Source organism: Chiloscyllium plagiosum, unplaced genomic scaffold (genome assembly GCF_037043375.1).
Source record: "Chiloscyllium plagiosum isolate Xiang-an unplaced genomic scaffold, Cpla_swu_hap1 HiC_scaffold_23, whole genome shotgun sequence".
Taxonomy (NCBI): domain Eukaryota; kingdom Metazoa; phylum Chordata; class Chondrichthyes; order Orectolobiformes; family Hemiscylliidae; genus Chiloscyllium; species Chiloscyllium plagiosum.
In genome coordinates, this window is record NW_028270161.1 from 34,835,033 (window position 1) to 34,856,749 (window position 21,717).

General features: G+C 38.6%; 1 protein-coding gene and 1 long non-coding RNA gene across 4 annotated transcripts in view; both read left to right on the forward strand.

Annotated features, from left to right (window-relative positions):
* brd1a (bromodomain containing 1a) overlaps positions 1 to 9,463 on the forward strand; it is a 49,812-nt gene extending 40,349 nt beyond the window's left edge. For all 3 annotated transcript variants that reach the window (XM_043713718.2, XM_043713716.2, XM_043713719.2), the window contains 6 exons: positions 63 to 563; positions 2,031 to 2,163; positions 3,339 to 3,469; positions 5,120 to 5,226; positions 6,752 to 6,906; positions 7,641 to 9,463. In XM_043713718.2, coding sequence (XP_043569653.1) covers positions 63 to 563; positions 2,031 to 2,163; positions 3,339 to 3,469; positions 5,120 to 5,226; positions 6,752 to 6,906; positions 7,641 to 7,824 — 1,211 coding nt within the window. In that variant the 3' untranslated portion in view covers positions 7,825 to 9,463. The remainder of the gene's footprint in view (positions 1 to 62; positions 564 to 2,030; positions 2,164 to 3,338; positions 3,470 to 5,119; positions 5,227 to 6,751; positions 6,907 to 7,640) is intronic.
* Positions 9,464 to 10,021: 558 nt separating this feature from the next.
* The window catches only part of LOC148145870 (uncharacterized), a 189,747-nt gene continuing 178,051 nt past the window's right edge, over positions 10,022 to 21,717 (forward strand). The window contains exons 1-2 of the long non-coding RNA XR_015761135.1: positions 10,022 to 10,545; positions 14,967 to 15,076. This is a non-coding gene — a long non-coding RNA (uncharacterized LOC148145870). The remainder of the gene's footprint in view (positions 10,546 to 14,966; positions 15,077 to 21,717) is intronic.

The following is a 21,717-nucleotide window of genomic DNA, read 5'->3' on the forward strand; positions in this document are numbered from 1 at the left end:
CTGTTAAACAACTTGAGCTGTTATTGTCAAGATTTTGTAAATTATTGTATGTACTGTTTCAGGTGATGCAAAGTCTTCAGTGCCACCTACTCTTGAGCCATCTGATTCTTTGCCTCTTCCGCCGTCTTCAGAAACTCCATCCGAACCACCCACCCTGAAACCAATAGAACCTAGCATTGACCAGAGTAGATTACATAAAAGAGTAAAGTTTGACAGTGAAGTGAATAGCGCTTCTGTGCACAATGTGACAATGAATGGACATACTGCAGATGACCTAAGTAACGATGACATCAATAACTCAAAAACTGATGTAGTTGAATCTTCAGTTGATACTAGTAGGCATACTTCTGTTTTATTCCGAAAACCCCAAAGTGCGAATCCTCCAAAACAAGCAAAAAATGCAGACACTCAGCCACTTCAAGGGCAGCTGGGAACAAAAACCTTCTTATCTGTGGTAATTCCAAGGCTAGAGACACTGTTACAGCCAAGGAAGCGGTCACGTAGCTTGTGTGGTGACTCTGAAGGAGATGGTGAAAAATTACCTCTCGAAAGACCTGACCTAGGTAAATATCTAGAAATCTTTTAAGAATTCACGCTATTTGAAAATATTAAATTTAGCAATGATATAAAGCTAAGGCAAAAAATATAAGTGAATGTATACCAAGCATGCATCCTAAAAAGTTTTTATAGGAAAAAGCAGCCTTTTGTCCTTCAAAAATATCTCTCTAAACCCCCAAAGGACTAACAGTTTGTAAGTTTGGGCCAGTAACATAGTTCAACAAACATTTTTACCTTCTGTCTTTCAATCTATGTCTCTGTCTATTACATGTGCAAAATATTGCAGATGCTGGAAATATGCAGAAACGCACAATGTTTGAATTAGCAGGTCATCCTGCATCTGTGGAAACAGAGTAAAAGTTTCAGGTCACTGACCTTTCTTATTTATCATCAAGTTGAACCATCAACTCTACTCCTGTCCACTGTTGCTTGCAATTTTTCAGTACTTGTTAAATTCTGTCAATTCCTTCTTTTTGAAGTAGGGTTGGGGGGGTGGGGAGTGGTGGTGAAGAACTAATTTTGTTGCCTGTGAATTCTATGTATCCTATCTATAACCTTTTATCTTATCTTATGTTACATATCATGTTTATAAAGTAGACTTGCAACACACAATAGTTACCAAAAGTAATCCCAAAGGTAGTGGTTGAAAATTAGTACACACTGAATTTGGTATGAATAATATATAATTTTATAAAATCTGTGGCAGACTTTCTATGCTAGAGTGTTGGCTAAGTTACAGCTCTAGTATGTATAAGCATGGGGCCCCTACATTTATCATTGAGTAACTGGGACAATTCCAGTCTCACTTAGCAACTGCACGAGAACAGAGGCTAGAATCTGTCCTAAATTTGTTCTTGATGTCAAATTTCTGCTTTCTGAAAACGTTTTTTTAATTTGTTCCTCAAAGTTAAATTTAGTTCTAATAAGCAGGCCATAATGTTGGTACAGTTGTACTGGTAGTTTTATTGACTATTAATAGATCAACATCAATACTATTCATATTAACCTGGGTTAACTTGTATTCTATTATTGATTTCCCTTTGCCAAGCTCAATAATTTGAACTTTTCTACAACTATAACTGGCTAATGGTCTGCCCAATTTTCTTGATTTGTCCAGCCTTTTCAGTTAATAATTGGGCACTGCTATTGAGTGAGTTGGTATTCTATTGATTTGAAGAAATCAAAGCTTTTCAAATCTGATGGAACTGAAGACCATCTAAAGAAATTGAGAGGGATTGAGATGTAAGAATAATGGAAATATTTATTGTGCATAATAACCTTGTTATTTTTAAAAGAAGATCAATGCAAATCAAGTTTTTGGTCAATGTTCAAGATTTCTTTATTGAATTAATTTGCCAGATTTCTGGGTCTCTTGTTGGTGAAACAAAATTTCAATATAGGAACAAAAATTTTGAAGTATTGAACTAAAATATTTTAATTTCATCTGTTACTACATTTTTTTATTTTCCTAGCATTATCCAATGGATATGGTAATGAGGAAAAACCAGAAACTCCACAAACCAATACAACTGATCATCAGCGTCGTCGTTGTGCTTCAGAATCAAGTATTTGCACCAGTGTCAGTGTGGTTTCCAACCAAGCAAGGTGAGTATACTAGACAAATTTAAAAGGCATTTTATGCAGTTCCTGGATGGATAGGAGTATTTATAAAATATATTTTGTTTGATTAAGCTAATTTAATCTGTTATTAAATTTGATATTTTACATTGTGGGATGGCATAATTTATGGGCAAATCTTCTAAAGATTCAGGGTCAAAAAACAATTGCACTTTGTTCCAGCCTTTGAACAAATATGCCATCAATAGTAATGTGGAGGCCTGGAAAGCTGATGTGGTGTTCTATTTAGGAATGAGGGAATGATAAATTATTTTAGTAACTGTAGGAGAAAAGTAAAATAGTAACAATAAAAGCGCAAGTTATTTGATTTTAAAAATTGCACCAATTTCCTGAGGAAAATTTGGAACAATTATTTTAGCATCTAATTTGGGAGAGAAATCAATTTTTTTTTACAAAAAAATGACACTGACTATTTTGAAGTATCAATTGACTAGAAGTACAAGCAACATGCAGCTCCCCCTGAGTTACAGCAGTAGGATTATCAACCTTGGTTTTTGTTCTTGAGCCGTGGACTATGAGAAAGTGAGGACTGCGGATGCTTGAGATCAGAGTGGAAAAGTGGTGCTGGAAAAGCACAGTAGGTCAGGCAACATCCAAGGAGCAGGGGAGTTGATGTTTCAGGCATAAGTCCTTCAGGAAGTGCTGATGAAGGACTAATGCCCAAAACGTCGACTCTCCTGCTCCTCCTGTGCTTTTTCAGCACCAACTTAGAGCCCTGGATTACGGCTTGACTTCATAGCATCTGACTCCAGCAAGAATGATAAACTGAACTTGTATTACGAAAATATAATGTCAAGATGCTGAAGGTCTGAAATAGAAACAGGTCTGGCAGCAGTTGTGGAGAAAAATGTATCATTATGTCAAAAATGACTTCTGAATCTATATTACATTTTAATTCAATCTTGAGATTGTCAATCATGTATATAAATGTAGGTTTTTTAAATTGTGCTGCTCTATTTACAGACGACATTCTTTTTCACTTCCACTCCCCAGTTTAATTAGAGAAATCAGAACATTTAAATTCTCTAATGTTTTACTAGTATTTACTGATTTGAAAAACGCACACATTTAAAAATATTTTCTCAATACATTATCATTTCAAACTCTAGCATGTTTGCAAATTGTTGTTCTTTTTCTCTAAGCACAATAAGCCTTCCAAAGTGTGGCAAAGGAAAGCCAGCATTAGCACGAAGAAACCCCCTGGAACACAGAAATGAGTTGATTGCTTGTATTGAAAATGGTAACTTTGCCAAAGCAGCCAGAATTGCAGCAGGTAATGATCTAGAGCTATGCTAAGACCTTTTTTTCATCATTCAAACTCAGATTTTTTAAACTGTGATATGATTGTTCATGATTTCAATTCTGTTTTTTTTTATTGGTAATATTGGGAAAATGTAAAAATGCTTGTTTGTTTGTAAGTCTCAATATTGAATAAATTATTTGTGAATGCTGACTATGCATAGACTGAAATTACTAAAAGGGAAAATGATTGTTTACTACGTTTTTCCAAGATGTTGTTAAGAAATGAATAGTGTCCTTAAGTTAGTTATTGAAAATTGATCTCTGCATTAATACTTTAACTTTGCTTCATTATTAGTAACTATTAATTGAATTGGGATAAGAAATGGGTACTTTCCGCTTCAAATTTTCAAGCATCAGAAATCATTTTAATAATGTCTGACCAGCTAGTTCATTTTTGTTTTGACCAAACAAGTATTATATTTTGATTGCCCCCTCTGTCGAAGTTGATCCATCCTTAGAAAATAGATGGCGAATATCACAGAATGGTACAAATAAAAAGAGACTCATTTTGGGCCCCTCAACGTAGATTAATGAGTATTTCTAATTATCTGGATGTGAGAAAATAAAGTGAGAAGTATTTCTTATGTACTTATTATTACTTATGTTAGCAAAAGTACATGTTGGCCTTTTAACGCAATGGCATTGAAGTTCAGGTGTAGAGATGTCGCTTACCAGACTTTGGTGAGTCAATACCTTGGAATACTGTATCAATTTTGGACTTCATATTTAAAGAAGGATATACTTGAAGTGGGTGCACCAGAGCAAAGATTCTCTGGATTGATTACTCTGACGAGATAGTTATCCTATGACAGACTGAGTAACCTATGCCTTTATTTGCTAGAATTTAGAAAAATAGGGGTGATTTCATTAAAACATAGTTATGCTGGGAGCTTGTCAGAATAGAGACCGAGAGGTTGTTTCCATTGGTTGTGAATAGGCACAGATTCAAGGTAAGGAGATGATCATTTAGGACTGAGATCATTCAAATAGTGATAATCTTTAACAGTCTCTGTTTGTGGTTGAGTTAGACACACTTTTGTCAGAGAATCAAGGGATATGGATTTGAAGACAAGATCTGCCATGATTGTCATGAATTGTAAACTGTAATCCCCTGTGGTGTGCAGTTACAATTTCATTTGTTTACGATTAGATTAGATTAGATTAGATTAGATTAGATTAGATTCTCTACAGTGTGGAAACAGGCCCTTAGGCCCAACAAGTCCACACCGGCCATCCGAAGAGCAACTCCACTCCCACCCCACTAATGCACCTAACACTATGGGCAATTTAACATGGCCAACCGGAGCACCCAGAGGATGACAATGGGAGAATGTGCAAACTCCACACAGACAGTTGTCCGAGGCTGGAATTGAACCTGCAACCCTGGTGCTGTGAGGCAACAGTGCTAACCACTGAGCCACCATGCTGCTCTCTTTCTGACAGTTCTTGGATTTGCCTTCAATATAGTGGTGCAATAATTGCTTTTTACTTAAATGTACCTAGTAGGTAGAATATGACTTGCTTGGTTCTTTATCTGTTCCTATCTGACAGTTGCAGAAGCAAATTATTTTGCTAATGAAGAAATACATGGTTTTGACTACTACTGAATTTCTTTTTCTAGAAGTTGGCCAAAATAGCATGTGGACTTCCACAGATTCCAGTTCTGCCTTAGAGCCCTTAAAATTGATTTGGGCAAAATGTAGTGGTTATCCATCATATCCAGCATTGGTGAGTAAAGCCACATGGTGGAAATTATTGTGATGAAGATGTGGAAATAAATCTGAATGTTTACTTCAGAAATGGCGTTATATGGTCTTCTGTGTAATGGATTCCAGTGCATTATATCAGAGGGATTTAGATTCATGATAGTTATCTCCCACACACAACACCATGTAGCTTAATATATCAAACATAAAAACAATTTGAAAAGGAGACTTGATGAATTGATTTGCACCTCATATTTGATAGTTTCTGAAACATAAAGTTTGGCAGTATGTTCTTTGCTCACCCTTTTCAGGTGAATACGTGGCCATTAAAAGTCCTTGGGGTTGTGGGGGGAAGGGGGTGAAGAAAAGCAATTTTTAATGCAAAATTCATACTTTGTAGTGGTATGAATTTATTGAAACCTTTAAACAAATGTTAGTGGCATGTTTTTAAATACATGAAAAAACTATAAATTTGCTTTAATCGCAGTTGAAACATTTAGTCTATGGTGTGTAGTTTAGAATTATACAAATCATATTTAGGAATTTACTCTGTTTGTAAAGATAATGGTAGCATTATGGTAATGTTACTGGACTTGTAATTCAGAGGCTTGAGTTAATGTTTGAGTCAAAAGTTCAAGCTCCATTATATTAATTTGATTAAATAATAAATTTGTAATTAAAAAGTTAAGCTTAGTAATTGTGAAGCTACCAGGTTATTGTAGAATATTGGTAGAATCTGGTTCATCGTTTTTTTTTTAGAATAAGATTGTCTGCCATCTTTGCCTGATCTCGCTTGTCTGCCAACAGCAGTTAACTACCCTCAAATGGTTTAGTATGCCACTCAGCAAGAGCAGTTAGGGATAGGTAGTAAATGTTGGTCTTGATAATGATGCTTCTATCCCCAAATTGATTTTTTTTTAATTCAAAAGCTTGCATTGTTAAACTGCTTTAGGACTGAATTTCCTGGCTTATAATACTGAAATGTTACTGTTGTTTTATGTATTAAGTATTGTTTTATGTTTTGGTATTCACAAAGGTATGTTTTTGCTGACCACATTTCAGGAAAATATTTAGAACTATTAGGCATTCTGAGGTATTCACAGTTAAACAAGTCACAAAAGTGGACTGAATTAGAGGTTCAGTGTAATTTTAAGTTGAGCTGTGTGAACTATAGGCATTGAAGTTGAAACGATTTTCTTTTAGACATTTGATTTTCTAGCGAAGTGGAGTACATAATGATGCTGAGAAAATAAACTTCTAAAACTCAGTTCCAAAATTTTCAATTATCAATCTCTGAATTTTCTAAGTGTATTCTAGTTGCAATGTTGAAAGGACCAGGTTTAATCTTTTTATTTTAAAGCTATGTTAGATGTTTTAAATGACACGATCATCTTCCTACCTTTGTGCTTGGGTTAAAATTCCATGTGCTTTATCTTTGTCTTTATAAACAAAAAAAACTAGTTTATAATACTGACTCATAGTATTGAAAACAGTTTTTTGTTTCAAAAATTTGGAAAAAGTAGCGTTTCCCTTTTTTTTTAAATTAGGTAATTGATCCAAAGATGTCTCGAAGTGGTTTTCGCCACAATGGAGTGCCTATACCTGTGCCCCCTCTTGATGTACTTAAAGTGGGAGAGCAGATGCAGCGGAGAGCTGGAGAGAAGCTTTATCTTGTTTTGTTCTTTGACAACAAACGAAGCTGGTAAGTGCACAACCAGGTGGGAATCTTGATTTCATACCTAAACTTTGGTATTGCCTCTAGTATAGATTTACTCTTTTTTTTTTTAGTATCTAGGGTGAATTTCTAAGAGCTTGTTTTAATTTTCAGCCATGTCAAATGGATACTACACCATTGTCTCCACAGCTCAACTTCATTCCATCTTTCTCTGGTTACTCATGGAACAAAAATGCTTCATGTATAGTGTAAATTTTTTCACCACTTGAAAATGTTAAACCTATAATAGTCTTCTGTGATGACTGCTTCTTTTCAACACAACAATAATTGTGTCTATTTGGATCAAAGTCCTGGAACTCCATCCTTAATAGCACTATAGGGGCTAATTAGCCTGAAGAGAAACCTTTGAAAGTGTTTAAGCTCCCATTTGCTCTATTGACAGTTTTCAAAGAAAATACTTTGTGACATGCTCACCTTTAACCAATCAGAAAGCCGCTTGACACTAACCAAGCACCTACATGTAGGTCTGAGGTTGCAGTTTTTTTTTTAGAAATTAATTGAATTGACATTTTTTTCTTCTAATTAACTAACATTCTGTATGAAAATTTGTATTAACAAGTTGCAGTCCATTTGAAGTTTGTTTTTTTTCTAGCTATTACTACCCTGTCATTCAATTGTGACATTATAGCATATATATCGACTGAAATGGTTTTATTTTTAAAGAAGTCTCTCTTTCAAATAATGTATAATTATTTCCATAGGCAGTGGCTTCCAAAATCCAAAGTGGTTCCACTTGGTATTGACGAAACCATAGACAAAATAAAAATGATGGAAGGCCGAACTTCTTCCATTCGAAAATCTGTTCGCATTGCTTTTGATCGTGCAATGCTCCACCGAAGCAGAGTCCAAGGTGAACAAACCAGTGACTTTAGTGACATTGATTGAAATTTAAGCGTGGGACATTGATTTATCTGGCTTATATGTTGAAAACTAAAAGCTTTACAGAACCATTTATCAGTTCTTGAAGAATGTACTTTCCACTAGTGTCTCAATCATTGTTCCAGTAGTCGTGTTTAGAGAAATTACTGATTCACTGCCAGCTGTAATTATGTTTTTCATACATCATTATCTTTCTTGTAAACATCCAAATTTTCCATTATAATTTTTTGACAGGAATAACTTGTTCATAGTGTTTATAGGTCACAGGAGAAAGCTGTAAATACTTGTACATTACTGCACACCGTAAATTATTCTGTTAGTCAAAATTGGTTACTATCTGTTTCTGGTACTTTTTTATATAATCTGAATGTTCTGTAACTTATTAAATAAACAGAAAAAGCTGTTGATGTAACCAAGTGCCATGCAGCAGGTAATTTTGGTGCAAAGTATGCTGAAAAAGTCAATGGTCAAAATCAAGGTAACTTTAAATGGTGTGCAATAGAACAGTAAAATGAGCTTTGTATTTCTTACCAAACAAAATCTTAATTCTCAAGTTTGTCATTTTAATTTAGGTTGTGTTTCATAATATTAAAAATCAAGCACATGCTTGTATATCAGTATAAAGTTTCCCTCCAGTATACATCTATCACTGAGTTTTAACCAAATGTTCCCTTAAAACATCAATTTTGAACTGGTGCTAATTATAATGGAAATGTAACCAAAGCATGTGATCAGACTGTAGGCATCCTCATGTTACCCCAAAAAACATACTATGTTTTCGTTTGATTTCTTTAACTTCTACATTACATTATCAAAAACCATGCCACGCTATATTGCATCTGATCATTTTAAAGATGCGAAACAGAATAAAGATACTTTATTTTCAAATACTTCTGTGGATAGATAAATTTTAAAGAATGCTTCAGTGAAAAATTGGCAAGTTTTTAAAATCCATTTTCACGCTTTTTCATGCTCATTTTTGCTGACGCTTTTATCTTGAAATTGCTTCCTTAGTGCAATATTAAAATAATACCATGCCATCTGTATCGCTGCTTTAAGTTTAATTCAATTCATGGTGCTGAATAAATGATTTACCAAAATGTAGCATTATCCTTTGAACAGCATTTAAAGTAATAATTCTGAAATACTTTGACGTATGTTGAAAGGGAAACTGGTGTGCAGATTTGATATTTATGAAATGCAGTTTTGTTTTAAATTACACAAAGTTGGCATTTAAGGCCCAGAATACCTGATTTGCTGGAGTGCTTGTTGTACTAAGTGGTTTTGTAGCCTGTGTATAATTGTATATGAATTCACTTCAAACAAACTTGTAACTTTTTTTTACTTTGGGAGGAGTATTTTAATATTACATTTCTTTTCTGCTGTGATTTAATATGGGACCTGTACACAATTTTTAAAAACAATTTGTGCCTGCATTTGTGTTTTTTAATTTATTGTAGAAAGTGTACAGATTTGCTTTGTAGTAACTTTTATAAGCAGCTGAACTGGTTTGAAACTGAAATTTGTAAAGTGCTTTAACTATAGAACAAATGTTGGTTGACTTCAGGCACATCAGTTTAAAACTGTACTTTGGGAAAGAATAAATGTGATGCAATCTGTTTGTTGCATATTCCCTAAATGATAATTTGAATGTTTTTGTGTATTTAGTAGTTGATTGAGTTATTGTGAAGTATTTGTAAAGTTCTACCAACAATGTGGAAGGTGGGTTGCAGGAACATTTTGACCCTGCTTTCTATAATGTTTGTTAACTGATTTTTATATTCATTTTTGATTGATACATTTGAATATAAGGTAGAACAGGCTAACAAGTGTTGCTTTTTTAAATTTTGATTTAAAAATACATTTAGGTTTTGTGAACTATAGGATAAATCCCTACTGATTTAGAAATCAATTAATATTTGGTTGACTATTTTAGGACTAGCTAAATTAAGGTTACAAGCTGAAACCATTGTCACAAGTTGTTTAATCTTAAGAATTCGCGATGCTAAATTAGCTAATGATGTTGCCTATCATAATGGTCATATGATGATGTATCTGAACAATCAGTCCAACATCTGTAATCATTAGTTATAGGTTATTAAGGTGTCTTGAAAACTTCAGTTAGAATGTCATTTTCTTAAGAGGTAAGTCAGCTCACTCTAGTTGTCTAATGTCCTATGCTGAAAGAAGCTGTATCTGAACATCAGTAGGATCAGGCTTCATTGTAATACTCTTTACTCAACTGCTAAATAGGCACTTGACACTTAATTTTTTTTTAGATGTAAATCTAGCATTATCTGGTGAAATGCTGAAGGAAGTTAGGATGTGTTGAACCAGCATTCTGTGGAAGAGCAAAGAGGTTTATTGATAACAGGGTCACATATTCAGATGGGTGAAGCTGTACGTAAATACTGAAGGAATTCTATACTTTATTGATTTATGGATCTTACAGCTGAATGGTAGTTTTGCTAATTCTGGTTTGATATATTCCTAGTGGATTTAAACAAGTGACATTTGACCACAAAACATGTTATGACAATACTGCTTATGCTTAAGGATGGTGGACCAATTAATCTTATTTTGAAATTCTTCTGTGGCCTACTGAATTAACCTTCCCCTGCTCTCCACCCTTCAGCTCTTCATGGTGTCACTAGTGACCTTCCACGGTTTTAAACACTCCTCCAGTGATAGCTGTATCTTCAACTGAATCAGCCAGATCTTTCCAAAGTGAGTCACAACTCCCGGTAGGGGTACAAATCAAAATGTTGGGGTTGTAAACTGATATGGCAATGATTGCCATGGAATGCTAACCAAGTACAACCAGCTATAATTCACAGAGTATGAAATTTGAAGGTATGAGATAACTGAGTTTTATATAAATGTTAGCTTATACTGCAAAGAGAAATGCCATGTTAAATGCCACTTGCAGGAGAGAAAATGTCTAGATAACATATATTCTAGATTTTTATAAATAACTTGGAGCAAATAAATTGTGAAACCAAACCTAATCCAATTCAATAGTTCCCATTTCAGTAACACATCTCCATTTCCTCAATCATCTGGAAGAAATACCAGAGATGCCCATAATAATGCAGTCACAGAATTGTTCCAGTACAGAAGGGCTTTACACAATCCATTCTCTATACTAGCTCTCTAATTCACATGCACCTAGTGTCATTCCCATGGCTTCTTCCTGTAAGTCTGCACGTTTGTTCTTTTCAGGCATCATGGCAGCTTCCAATGTTCCTGGTGCAGATCTTCAGGATGTAGTGGCCATGTTTACAAATGACTTGGATACTGACCAAGTAGAACTCTTTCCTGATAATTCTGTTGTATTGGTGTGGTGCACTCAATGTGACGTGTATACAGCCTATACTGCATTACGCCTTAGTGAAGCCAGCTATATTGGTAAAGCTTACTGCCCAGGTTATAACAGTGGCCTTTGAGGGGGGGATTGGGTAGAAAAGAGATGAAGTGATGTGATCATGCACAAATTTGCTTTGGTTGCAACCTTGACACAATTATGGGTTCAGGATTGAGAAATCCACACAGATTCCCTATGGATCCTTGGAAGGACTTGATTGTGTGTGTGTATGTGTATGTATGTATGTGTGTATATATATATATATATATGTGCTGCTGTCACAGAACATAGAACAATACAGTGCAGAATAGGCCCTTCAGCCCTTGATGTTGCACCGACCTGTGAACTAATCTAAGCCCATCCTTCTACACTATCCCATCGTCATTCATTTGCTTATCCAAGGATTGTTTAACTCTTGACACATTAGCGAGATTTAATTACATCAGCAGGCAGACTATTCCACACCCTTATCACTGAGCAAAGAACCTGCCTCTGACATCTGTCTTAAATCTATCACCCCTCAATTTGTACAAGCTGACATCATCCTAGGAAAAAGACTTTCACTGTCTACCCTATCTAATCCTCTGATCATCTTGTATGTCTCTATCAAGTTCCGTCTTAGCCGCCTTCTGTCTAATGAGAACGGACCCAAGTCTCTCTCGGCCTTTCCTCACAAGACCTTCTCTCCAGAACAGGCAATATCCTGGTAAATCTCCTGTGCCCCTTTTCCAATGCTTCTACATCCTTCCTGTGATAGGGGGACCAGAACTGGACACACATTCTAAGTGCGACTGCACTAGTGATTTGTATAGTTGCAGCATGACATTACGTCTCCAGAACCCAATCCCTCTACCAATAAAACCTAACCATATGCCACCTTAAAAGCACTATCAACCTGGCTGGCAACTTTCAGGGATCTGTGTACATGGACTCCAAGATCCCTCTGCACGTCCACACTACCAAGAATCTCTCCATTGACCGAGTATTCTGCCTTCATGTTATTCCCAAAGTGAATCACCTCACGTTTATCTGCATTGAACTCCATTTATCACCTCTCAGCCCAATTCTGCAGTTTATCCAAGTCCCCATGCAACCTGCAACATTCTTCCACACTGTCCACTACTCCACTGACTTTCGTGTTATCTGCAAGCTTACTAATTCATCCACCTATGCCTGCGTCGAAGTCATTTATGAAAATGACAACTAGCAGTGGTCCCAAAACAGATCCTTGTGGCATACCACTAGTAACCGGACTGCAGGCCGAATATTTTCCATCAACCACCACTTTTTACAGAAAGCCAGTTTCTAATCCAAACTGCCAAATCACCCTGAATCCCATGCCTCTGCATTTTCTCCAACAGCCTAGCCTGTGAAACCTTATCAAAGGCTTTACTGAAGTCCATGTACACCACGTCAACTGCCCTATCCTCATCCACATGCTTGGTCACCTCTTCAGAATCTCAGTGAGGTTTGTGAGACACGACATGCCCTTGCTGAATCCATGTTGACTATTTCCAATCAAATTGTTGCTTGTGAGATGATTATAAATCCTATCTCTTATAATACTTTCCAAAACTTTTCCTACAATAGACGTAAGGCTCACTGGTCTATAATTACCTGGGTCATCTCTACTGTCCTTCAAGAATAAGGGCAGAACATTTGCAGTCCTCTGGTACTAAACCTGTAGACACTGACAACTCAAAGATCCAAACCAAAGGCTCGGCGGTCTCCTCCCTAGCTTCCAGCGAATTCTCGGAAAAATCCCATTCGGCCCAGGGGACTTGTCTACTTTGGCTCTTTCTAGAATTGATACCTCTTCCTTACTAACCTCGATCCTTTCTAGTCTAATATCTGGTATCTCGGTCTTCTCCTCTACAATATTCTCCTTTTCCTGAGTGAAAACCGATGGGAAATATTTGTTTCGCACTTCTCCGATCTCCACACACAACTTCCCATTTCTGTCTGTGGCCCTATTCCTACCTTAGTCATCCTTTTATTCCTCGCATACCTATAGAAAGCTTTAGGGTTCTCATTTATTCTACCTGCTAAAGACTGCTCATGTCCTCTCTTTGCTCTTAACGCTCTCTTTAAATCCTTCCTAGCTAATCTGTAACTCTCCATCGCCTCATCTGAACCATCTTGTCTGGTCAACACATAGGCCTCCTTCTTCCGCTTAACAAGCGATGCAATTTCTGTAGTAAACTATGGTTCGCTTACCTTATTTAGATTACATTACAGTGTGCAAACAGGCCCTTCTGTCCAACAAGTCCACACCGACCCGCCGAAGCGTAACCCACCCATACCCCTACATTTACCCCTTACCTAACACTACGGGCAATTTAGCATGGCCAATTCACCTGGCCTGCACATCTTTGGACTGTGGGAGGAAACCGGAGCACCCGGAGGAAACCCACGCAGACACGGGGAGAATGTGCAAACTCCACACAGTCAGTCACCTGAGGCGGGAATTGAACCCGGATCTCTGGCGCTGTGAGGCAGCAGTGCTAACCACTGTGCCACCCTTCCTGATAGGGACATACCTATCAAGGACACGCAATATCTGTTCTTTAAACCAGCTCCACATTTCGATTGTCCCATCCCCTGCATTTTGCTACCCCATTCTATGCATTCTAAGTTTTGTCTAATGGCATTATAATTGCTCTTGCCCTGTGGCATGAGTTATCCCTTTCCATCGCTAAATTAAAGGTAACTGAATTATGAACACACTCCAAAGTGCTCACTTACGACTAAATCAAACACCTGGCCTGGTTCATTACCAAGCACAAGATCCAGTGTGGCCTCTCCTCTTGATGGCCCTTGACATTACTGTGCCAGGAAACCCTCCTGTACACATTGGACAAAAACTGATCCATCTGACGTACTAAGAGTTATAGCATTTCCAGTCAATGTTAAGGAAGTTAAAGTCCCCCATAATGACCATCCTTTCCCTTTCACTCCTACCCGGAATCGCTTCGCTGATCCTCTCCTCCACATTCCTGGAACTGTGTGGTGGCCTACTTGGAAAAAAAAACTCCCAGCAGTGTGACTTCTCCTGTTTCTAACCTCAGCCCATGTTACCTCGGTAGACAAATCCTCGTCAAAATTTCTTACAGCCACCATTATACTGTCCTTGACTAACAAGGCCACACCTCCCCCTCTTTTACTGTCTTCCCTGTCCTCAATGAAAATTCTAAAACCTGGAACTTGCAACATCCATTCCTGACCCTGCTCTATCCATGTCTCCGAAATAACCAAAACATTGAAGTCCCAGGTATCTATCCATGCTGCAAACTCACTTACCTTATTTCGGATACCTCTGCTGTTGAAGCAGACACACTTCAAACCAGCTTGCTATCTGCCAGCATATTCCTGTGACTGTGAAATCCTGTCCATGCTCTCCCTACTCTCATCTTCCTGTGCACTGGAACGACATCTCAGGTTCCCATTCCCCTGCTGAGCTAGTTTAAACCCACCTGAATAGCACCAACAAATTTCCCACCCAGGATATTAGTATCCCTCTGGTTCAAGTGAAGACAGTTCTGTTTGTAGAGGTCCCACCTTCCCCAGAATGAGTCCCAATTATCCAAGTACCTGAAACCCTCCCTCCTAAACCATCTCTGTAGCTATGTGTTCAGTTGATTTCTCTCTGCATTCCTTGCCTCGCTATCATGTGGCATGTTTAATAAACCAGAGATAACAACTGTTTGTTTTAGTTCTCAGCTTCCACCCTAGCTCCCTGAAATCCTGCCTTACATCCTATCGCTCTTTCTACCTATGCCATTAGTACCTATATGGACCACGACTTTGGGCTAGTCGCCCTCGGCCTTCAGGAACCCAAAGACACATGATCTGAGATATTACGGACCCTGGCACCCGGGAGGCAACACACCAATCGTGAGTCTCGTACATTCTCAACAAACCTATCTGACCCTCTAACCTTCGAGTCCCCAAAAACTAACATTCTCCTCCTTTCCCTTCTTCCCTTCTGTGCACCAGAGGAGTCACTTCAGTCACCAGGATTGAATGGCCTCCCTTTTAGAGCACAAGTCCAACTCCAGGAGATTCTTATTTTGTAGCAGCACTGTTTCTTTTGAACAAAACGTGATATTGCAGATAACACACTCTGGGGTTGTGTTTTAAAGGTCACCAATGATCACCATTTCTTCACATATTACTATGATTAAATAATAATGATCAAAGGTTGCTTGAGCTGGGATTTTTACTATTATTTGCTCAAAGCTTCACATGCAGCTTCATAGAGACGTACAGCATGGAAACAGACCCTTCGGTCCAACCCGTCCATGCCGACCAGATATCCCAATCCAATCTAGTCCCACCTGCCAGCACCCGGCCCATATCCCTCCAAACCCTTCCTATTCATGTACCGATACAATTGCAACATTTAAGAGGCATTTGGATCAGCCTCCATCACTTCCTCTGGCAGCTCATTCCATACATGTACCACCTGTGTGTGAAAAAGTTGCCCCTTGGGTCTCTCATATCTTTCCCCTCTCACCCTAAACCTATGCCCTCTAGTTCTGGACTCGCCCACCCCAGGGAAAAGACTTTGTCTATTTATCCTATCCATGCCTCTCATCATTTTGTAAACCTGTATAAGGACACCCCTCAACCTCCGACGCTCCAGGGAAAACAGCCCCAGCCTGTTCAGCCTCTCCCTATACCTCAAATCCTCCAACCCTGGCAATTTCTTTATAAATCTTTTCTGAACCCTTTCAAGTTTCACAACATCTTTCTGATAGCAAGGAGACCAGAATTGCACGCATAATTCCAACAGTGGCCAAACCAATGTCCTGTACAGCCGCAACATGACCTTCCAACTCCTGTACTCAATACTCTGACCAATAAAGGAAAGCATACCAAACACCTTCTTCACTATCCTATTTACCTGTGACTCCACTTGCAAGGAGCTATGAACCAGCACTCCAAGGTCTCTTTGTTCAGCAACACTCCTGAGGACCTTACCATTAAGTCATTTCAAATCAGTAAGTGCCTGAATAACAGAATTGCCCTTTTGACTGCCATCCTTCTATCTGGGGCTGCCCCCTTCACAGCCATTGTCCCCCTACTGTGTTTCATTTTCACTTTCCCTGGCATAGCATGATCTGTCCTTTGAACTACAAAAACCAACGGAGTTTACAAGGACCAATTTGGGAGGACACATGAAAGAGCCCCTAACTGATTTCTGTGCTGCTCCCACACTGCCTTCTTAATCATCTTCAGACTGCAGGATTAACTGTGGAGAAGTCCCTGGACTGGAAGGACATGGTTCACCAAAGACTAGTTGCACCAAGTGCCCAAATAATGCTGGCCAAGCTCCTGCTCTGAAGTCAGGCAATATTGTTGACTGACTGTAATAGCATCTTCTGACGGGCCAGAGTCTCTCGACTCAACAAAGAACTGCTACCCTTAGACTTTGAGTCATCGTCATTTGGTTGAAGCAAATGTAGTGCATTTGCTGTATTATCTGGCACATGCTGTAGGTATGACATTGTAGCATTATGCAATGTTACAAAATGTACACCCCCTTGATTACTCAGTGCTGGCAACTATGGCAAGCTATCCTGCTTTGATGGTAAGAGGTTTAGAGTGAAGGATTAAGTACATTAAACAACTAGCTCAAGAAAATTACTTGGATCAGGGGAAAGGAAGCTGAAATTCTGAGTATCTGATGAGGAAGAAACAAAAGCATTCAAGATTTGATTGGCTAGATGGACGAAAGAAAATGTGTTAACTCCATAGAGAAGGAGTCAGCAAAATGCGACCAAAACTATTTGCTTGCCTATGCAGACTATTTGGGTTAAATGAACCATATTCCACATTACAACTTGTGTTGCAAAGAACAGAAGATAGATTGAACTTAAAATTCTTGAGATTGTGGAGGGATTTTCAGATGAAGGCATGTCTGTATATATAACTTCCTCTGAGCTCCTGATTTTAAACGACAAGATGTAAGAATAGAAGTAGACCATTCAGCCATTGTCATTGATCTAAAATCTGTAACTTCCCTGTTTTTTTTTGCCCATAATTCTTATTTCCCTTAGTGATAAAAAAATCTGTCCATCTCAGCCTTGAATCCCCTTAAAGAACAGGCTTGTCAGCTGCCTGCAGTTAAGAATTCCATGACTCACTTCCCTATAAGCAAATTTCATCCCTACCTCTGTCTTAACCGAGTGACCCCTTACTCTGAGATGATGGCTCTGGTCCTAGACTTTTCAACAAGTGGGGAGAAAAAATATCTTGGCGTTGACCTTGTCAAGCCCCTCAAGTTCCTGCATGTTTCAATTTTCTAACTTATGCACATACACCAAGTGTAAAGCAGCAGGAATGTGAGACCTTTGATCATATTCATATTCCCTTTAGAAAACAATCATTTTTATTTAACTCAACATTTATAAAGTCAGATACTTTTTCCAGTTGGTACCAGTCTCACCTCTTGAATCACAAGGAACCACTTTCAAGTCCCTTTCTACTGCTTAAACATAATGCCAAGACTGACATTCCAAAACAGCACTGAGGCTGTGCTTCACAATTGGAGATACTGTGTTTCTGATTAGGTGTTCAGTCGAGCCCCTATTTGCAACTAGGGTGGATGTAGAAGATTCCCATGTTACTATTCCGAAAAGAGGAGAGTTATTTCAGTTTCCTGACTGATGTTAATCACTTGTGCAATATTATTCAAACAGATGATGTGGTCATTATAATATTGCTGTTTGTGAGAGTTTGCTGTCTGAGTACTGGCTGTTGTGTTCCTTACACTTTAATAGTAACCACTTCAAAAGTACTTCATTGGCTGTATGGCTCGTAAGATTTTCTATAGTCATAAAGTGCTATATGTTACAAAATATTTTTGACATTCTTTGGATACTTCTCAACAATTAAGGGCATCCATCCATCACATTCTTTCTCTATTAAGTGCTTTGAAATGTTTTTTTAAAAAATAGCGCTATATAAGCATAATTGCTTCAAAGTAAGGGACTACTTTGTTTCAATCTGAACATTTGTTTTCTTTTTACATTTGTTTGCATGGTACTTTCCTGATCACCACATTCCACATTTACAACAGGTTCACAGTAGTTTCAATGTTTTCTTGATACTATTTTTGAGACTTGGCTTGACCCATAGGAAAAGCTTTGATTAATGATTAGTGGAGCTTCAGTTCAAACACAGTTTAGGGACATATTGCTAAGGGCAGTGTGTTTAAAAAAACAACGGAATTTGTAATCAATTCAGTAGCAACTGCAACTAGAAGAAGACCGGAATAGAGAAAACACTTGTTTATCAGGGAAAGTACAGGTAGAAAGAGAAACACGGTTAACGTTTCAGGTTAATGACTCTTAACAGAGCTGAGAAAAACTATAGATGCAATCACTTTGTAATTAGCAATTATGGGGAGATGGTAACATAATTGTCATTCTTGCCTGGTTTAGGCCATATGTGACTCCAGACAGAGCAATCTGACTCCTAACCTCCCTTTGAGGTGGTCTAGCCAGCCACCCTGTTCTGGGGCAATTGGAGATGGCTTACAAATGCTCACTTTACTGTCAACACCAACATACCATGGAAGAAAATGGAAGAAGATTTTAAAATAAAAGGAACATCTGTGATAGGGTGGAAGACGGGACAATGGATGACAAAAGAGTTGGTCCTACAGGGTTAAAGGAAATGGTAATTGGGGAAAAAAAAAGAAATAAAAGATGAAGAATCAAGGGCAGGTGCACTACTTTCTGGAAGCCAAAATAAGCCAAAGTATGCTTTTTTAAAATAAAGTAAATGATACAGGGTACTGGGCTAATGGTCGGATACTTGGTAGTGTGGATGAGCAGAGGGATCTTGGTGTCCATGTACACAGATCTCTGAAAGTTTCCACCCAGGTAAATAGTGCGGTGAAGAAGGCATATGGCGTACTGGCTTTTATTGGTAGAGGAATTGAGTTCCGGAGCCCTGAGGTCATGTTGCAGTTGTATAAGACTCTGGTGCGGCCGCATCTGGAGTATTGTGTGCAGTTTTGGTCGCCATACTATAGGAAGGATGTGGAGGCACTGCAATGGGTGCAGAGGAGGTTTACCAGGATGTTGCCTGGTATGGTAGGAAGATCGTATGAGGAAAGGCTGAGGCACTTGAGGCTGTTTTCATTGGACAAAAGAAGGTTTAGGGGTGACTTGATAGAGGTGTACAAGTTGATTAGGGGTTTAGAAAGGGTTGACCATGAGAACCTTTTTCCACGTATGGAGTCAGCTATTACGAGGGGGCATAGCTTTAAATTAAGGGGTGGTAGGTAAAGGACAGATGTTAGGGGTAGATTCTTTACTCAGCAAGTCATGAGTTCATGGAATACCCTGCCAGTAGCAGTGGTGGACTCTCCCGCTTTATGGGCATTTAAACGGGCATTGGATAGGCATTTGGAGGATAGTGGGCTAGTGTAGGTTAGGTGGGCTTGGATCGGCGCAACATCGAGGGCCAAATGGCCTGTACTGCGCTGTGTTCTATGTTCTATGATAGAGTACTGTATACAGTCTGAAATTATTGAACTCTGAAAGAGCCTCATTGAAGGATGAGATGCTGTTCTTCAAGCTTATGTTCAGCTTCACCAGAACAGTGGAGCTGGTCAAGGACAGCGTACGTTTCTCAAACAGCGAGAGACACAGCAGGTGAGGATGGCAAGGACTTCTACTTGGGAGAGACAAGTGCATTTTCAGCACTGTGTGGGTATCAAGGGGAATGGGAATGGTTTCAACATTAGTTGTTTACTGTCCATATCCCTGCAACTGACCATTACTCTTCAATAACCACACCCTCACCAGTCCCTCCAATTTCCTCCCTAACCCTACCATTACATTATCCAAAGCTAAATCCTTCAAAAGTGAAGTTACTAACCCTTTGCCTTCCTCTTTATTTCACCTTACTTAACTGCAGCTTATGATTTCCACTCTACAAACCCCGCCCAAATACCACATTTTGAATTTGCCAGCCTTAAATAACTCAATTTTTCTTCATTGCCAGCTGCAGGGTTTCAACCTGATTAGATATAGCTGGGAATCAGATACAAAAAAACGGTTAAGATCGATTTGTCAAATGTGAAAGAAACCAATCCTGAGATTCCTCTGCAGCATTCTCCCTACTTTCTCATTAATATGAGCGTTAAAATGTCTTTTATTGAAGCCAATTATTTCGTGTGTTCAATATTATTTGCAGACTTATCAGAATTACCAGAACCTTTTGGTTTGAGGAACTTGCATAACTACCATTTTCAATTGCTTGGTTTTAAGATGGAATCAAGATTATAGATGGTATATGGAAATGCCCCAAGCATTCAGATCGTATTTGTCTTAACTCTTCCTGTAAAGCCCATTAGCTTTGTACCTCCCTAGGTCCCTGTCTGACCTTTCTCCATGAGCTGGTATCTGCTCACCTTTACCCCATTTCCTGGCATATGCGTGATCAGAAATGTTTCCCCAGTTGAAGAAGTGCCCTCTTGACTATGGTTGTACTCTTCTCCCACAACATTGCATTCCAATTCTTGCTTTTCTGTATTTTCCCTTCACGGTTCAGAGACAGAGAAGGCAAGCAGGAAAATGGAAGGAAGTAATAAGGTTTGAGGTTATGTGATGTCATGGTGAAAAATGACCCACTCTCTTGAGCTTGCATGAGTCAAGCAACCAATTATTTTTGGATGGGAGGCGTGGGATTTGCAAAGAAGAAAATTATTAATGCAGAATTCTGAACTTCATGCAGCTCCCTGATGTCTCAACCTTCAGCCTTGATACTGATACTTTCCATGGTAACTCAACCTTATCTGGTCTTCAGTTTCCTTATATTCTTTCTATATGTCACAATGAATAATATGCTTACACTGTGGTATTGTTACAAGGAAGAAATTAAGCATATGTGCAGTACTTATTTCAAGATGAATGTTAATCACTCTGACATAATTGCCCCTCATGCTAAAAATCCTTATTCTTTCCCTGGTTACTGTGTCCAAAAGATTGGTGCTGACTGAAGTGGTCAACAATATGTGAAACAGAGAGGTGTACAACACATGGTCCAATACCTTGGGATCATTAGGGATAGGGGGCCTGCAGGTCTGAGTTTTGTACAGAGCATGGGTCTGTTCATTATGTTTCCCTCGAGAAAGCCTCACATCAGTGGGTCCAGCAGTCCACTCCTTCACAGTTCAAAACATTTACCCTGCCAGGTATGGTCACAGGTATTTTATTCCCCATTGCGTACTTTCGATTTCCAGCAAGAAGGAAGGTGACTGTGAATACTCCATGACCAGTGGCTTCAGCTGAGGCCCCAAACATTCAGATCCCATTTGTCATAATCCCTCCTGTGAAACCCATCAGCTTTGCACCTCACCAGGTCCCCATCTAACCTTTATACACGAGGGGGTATCTGCTCACCTTTTCCCCAGTTCTTGGCATGTGTGTGATCTTATATGGTCTCCCAACTGAAGAAGTGCCTTTGTAACTGTGGTTAAACCCTCCTCCCACATCATTGCATTCTCATTCTTGCTT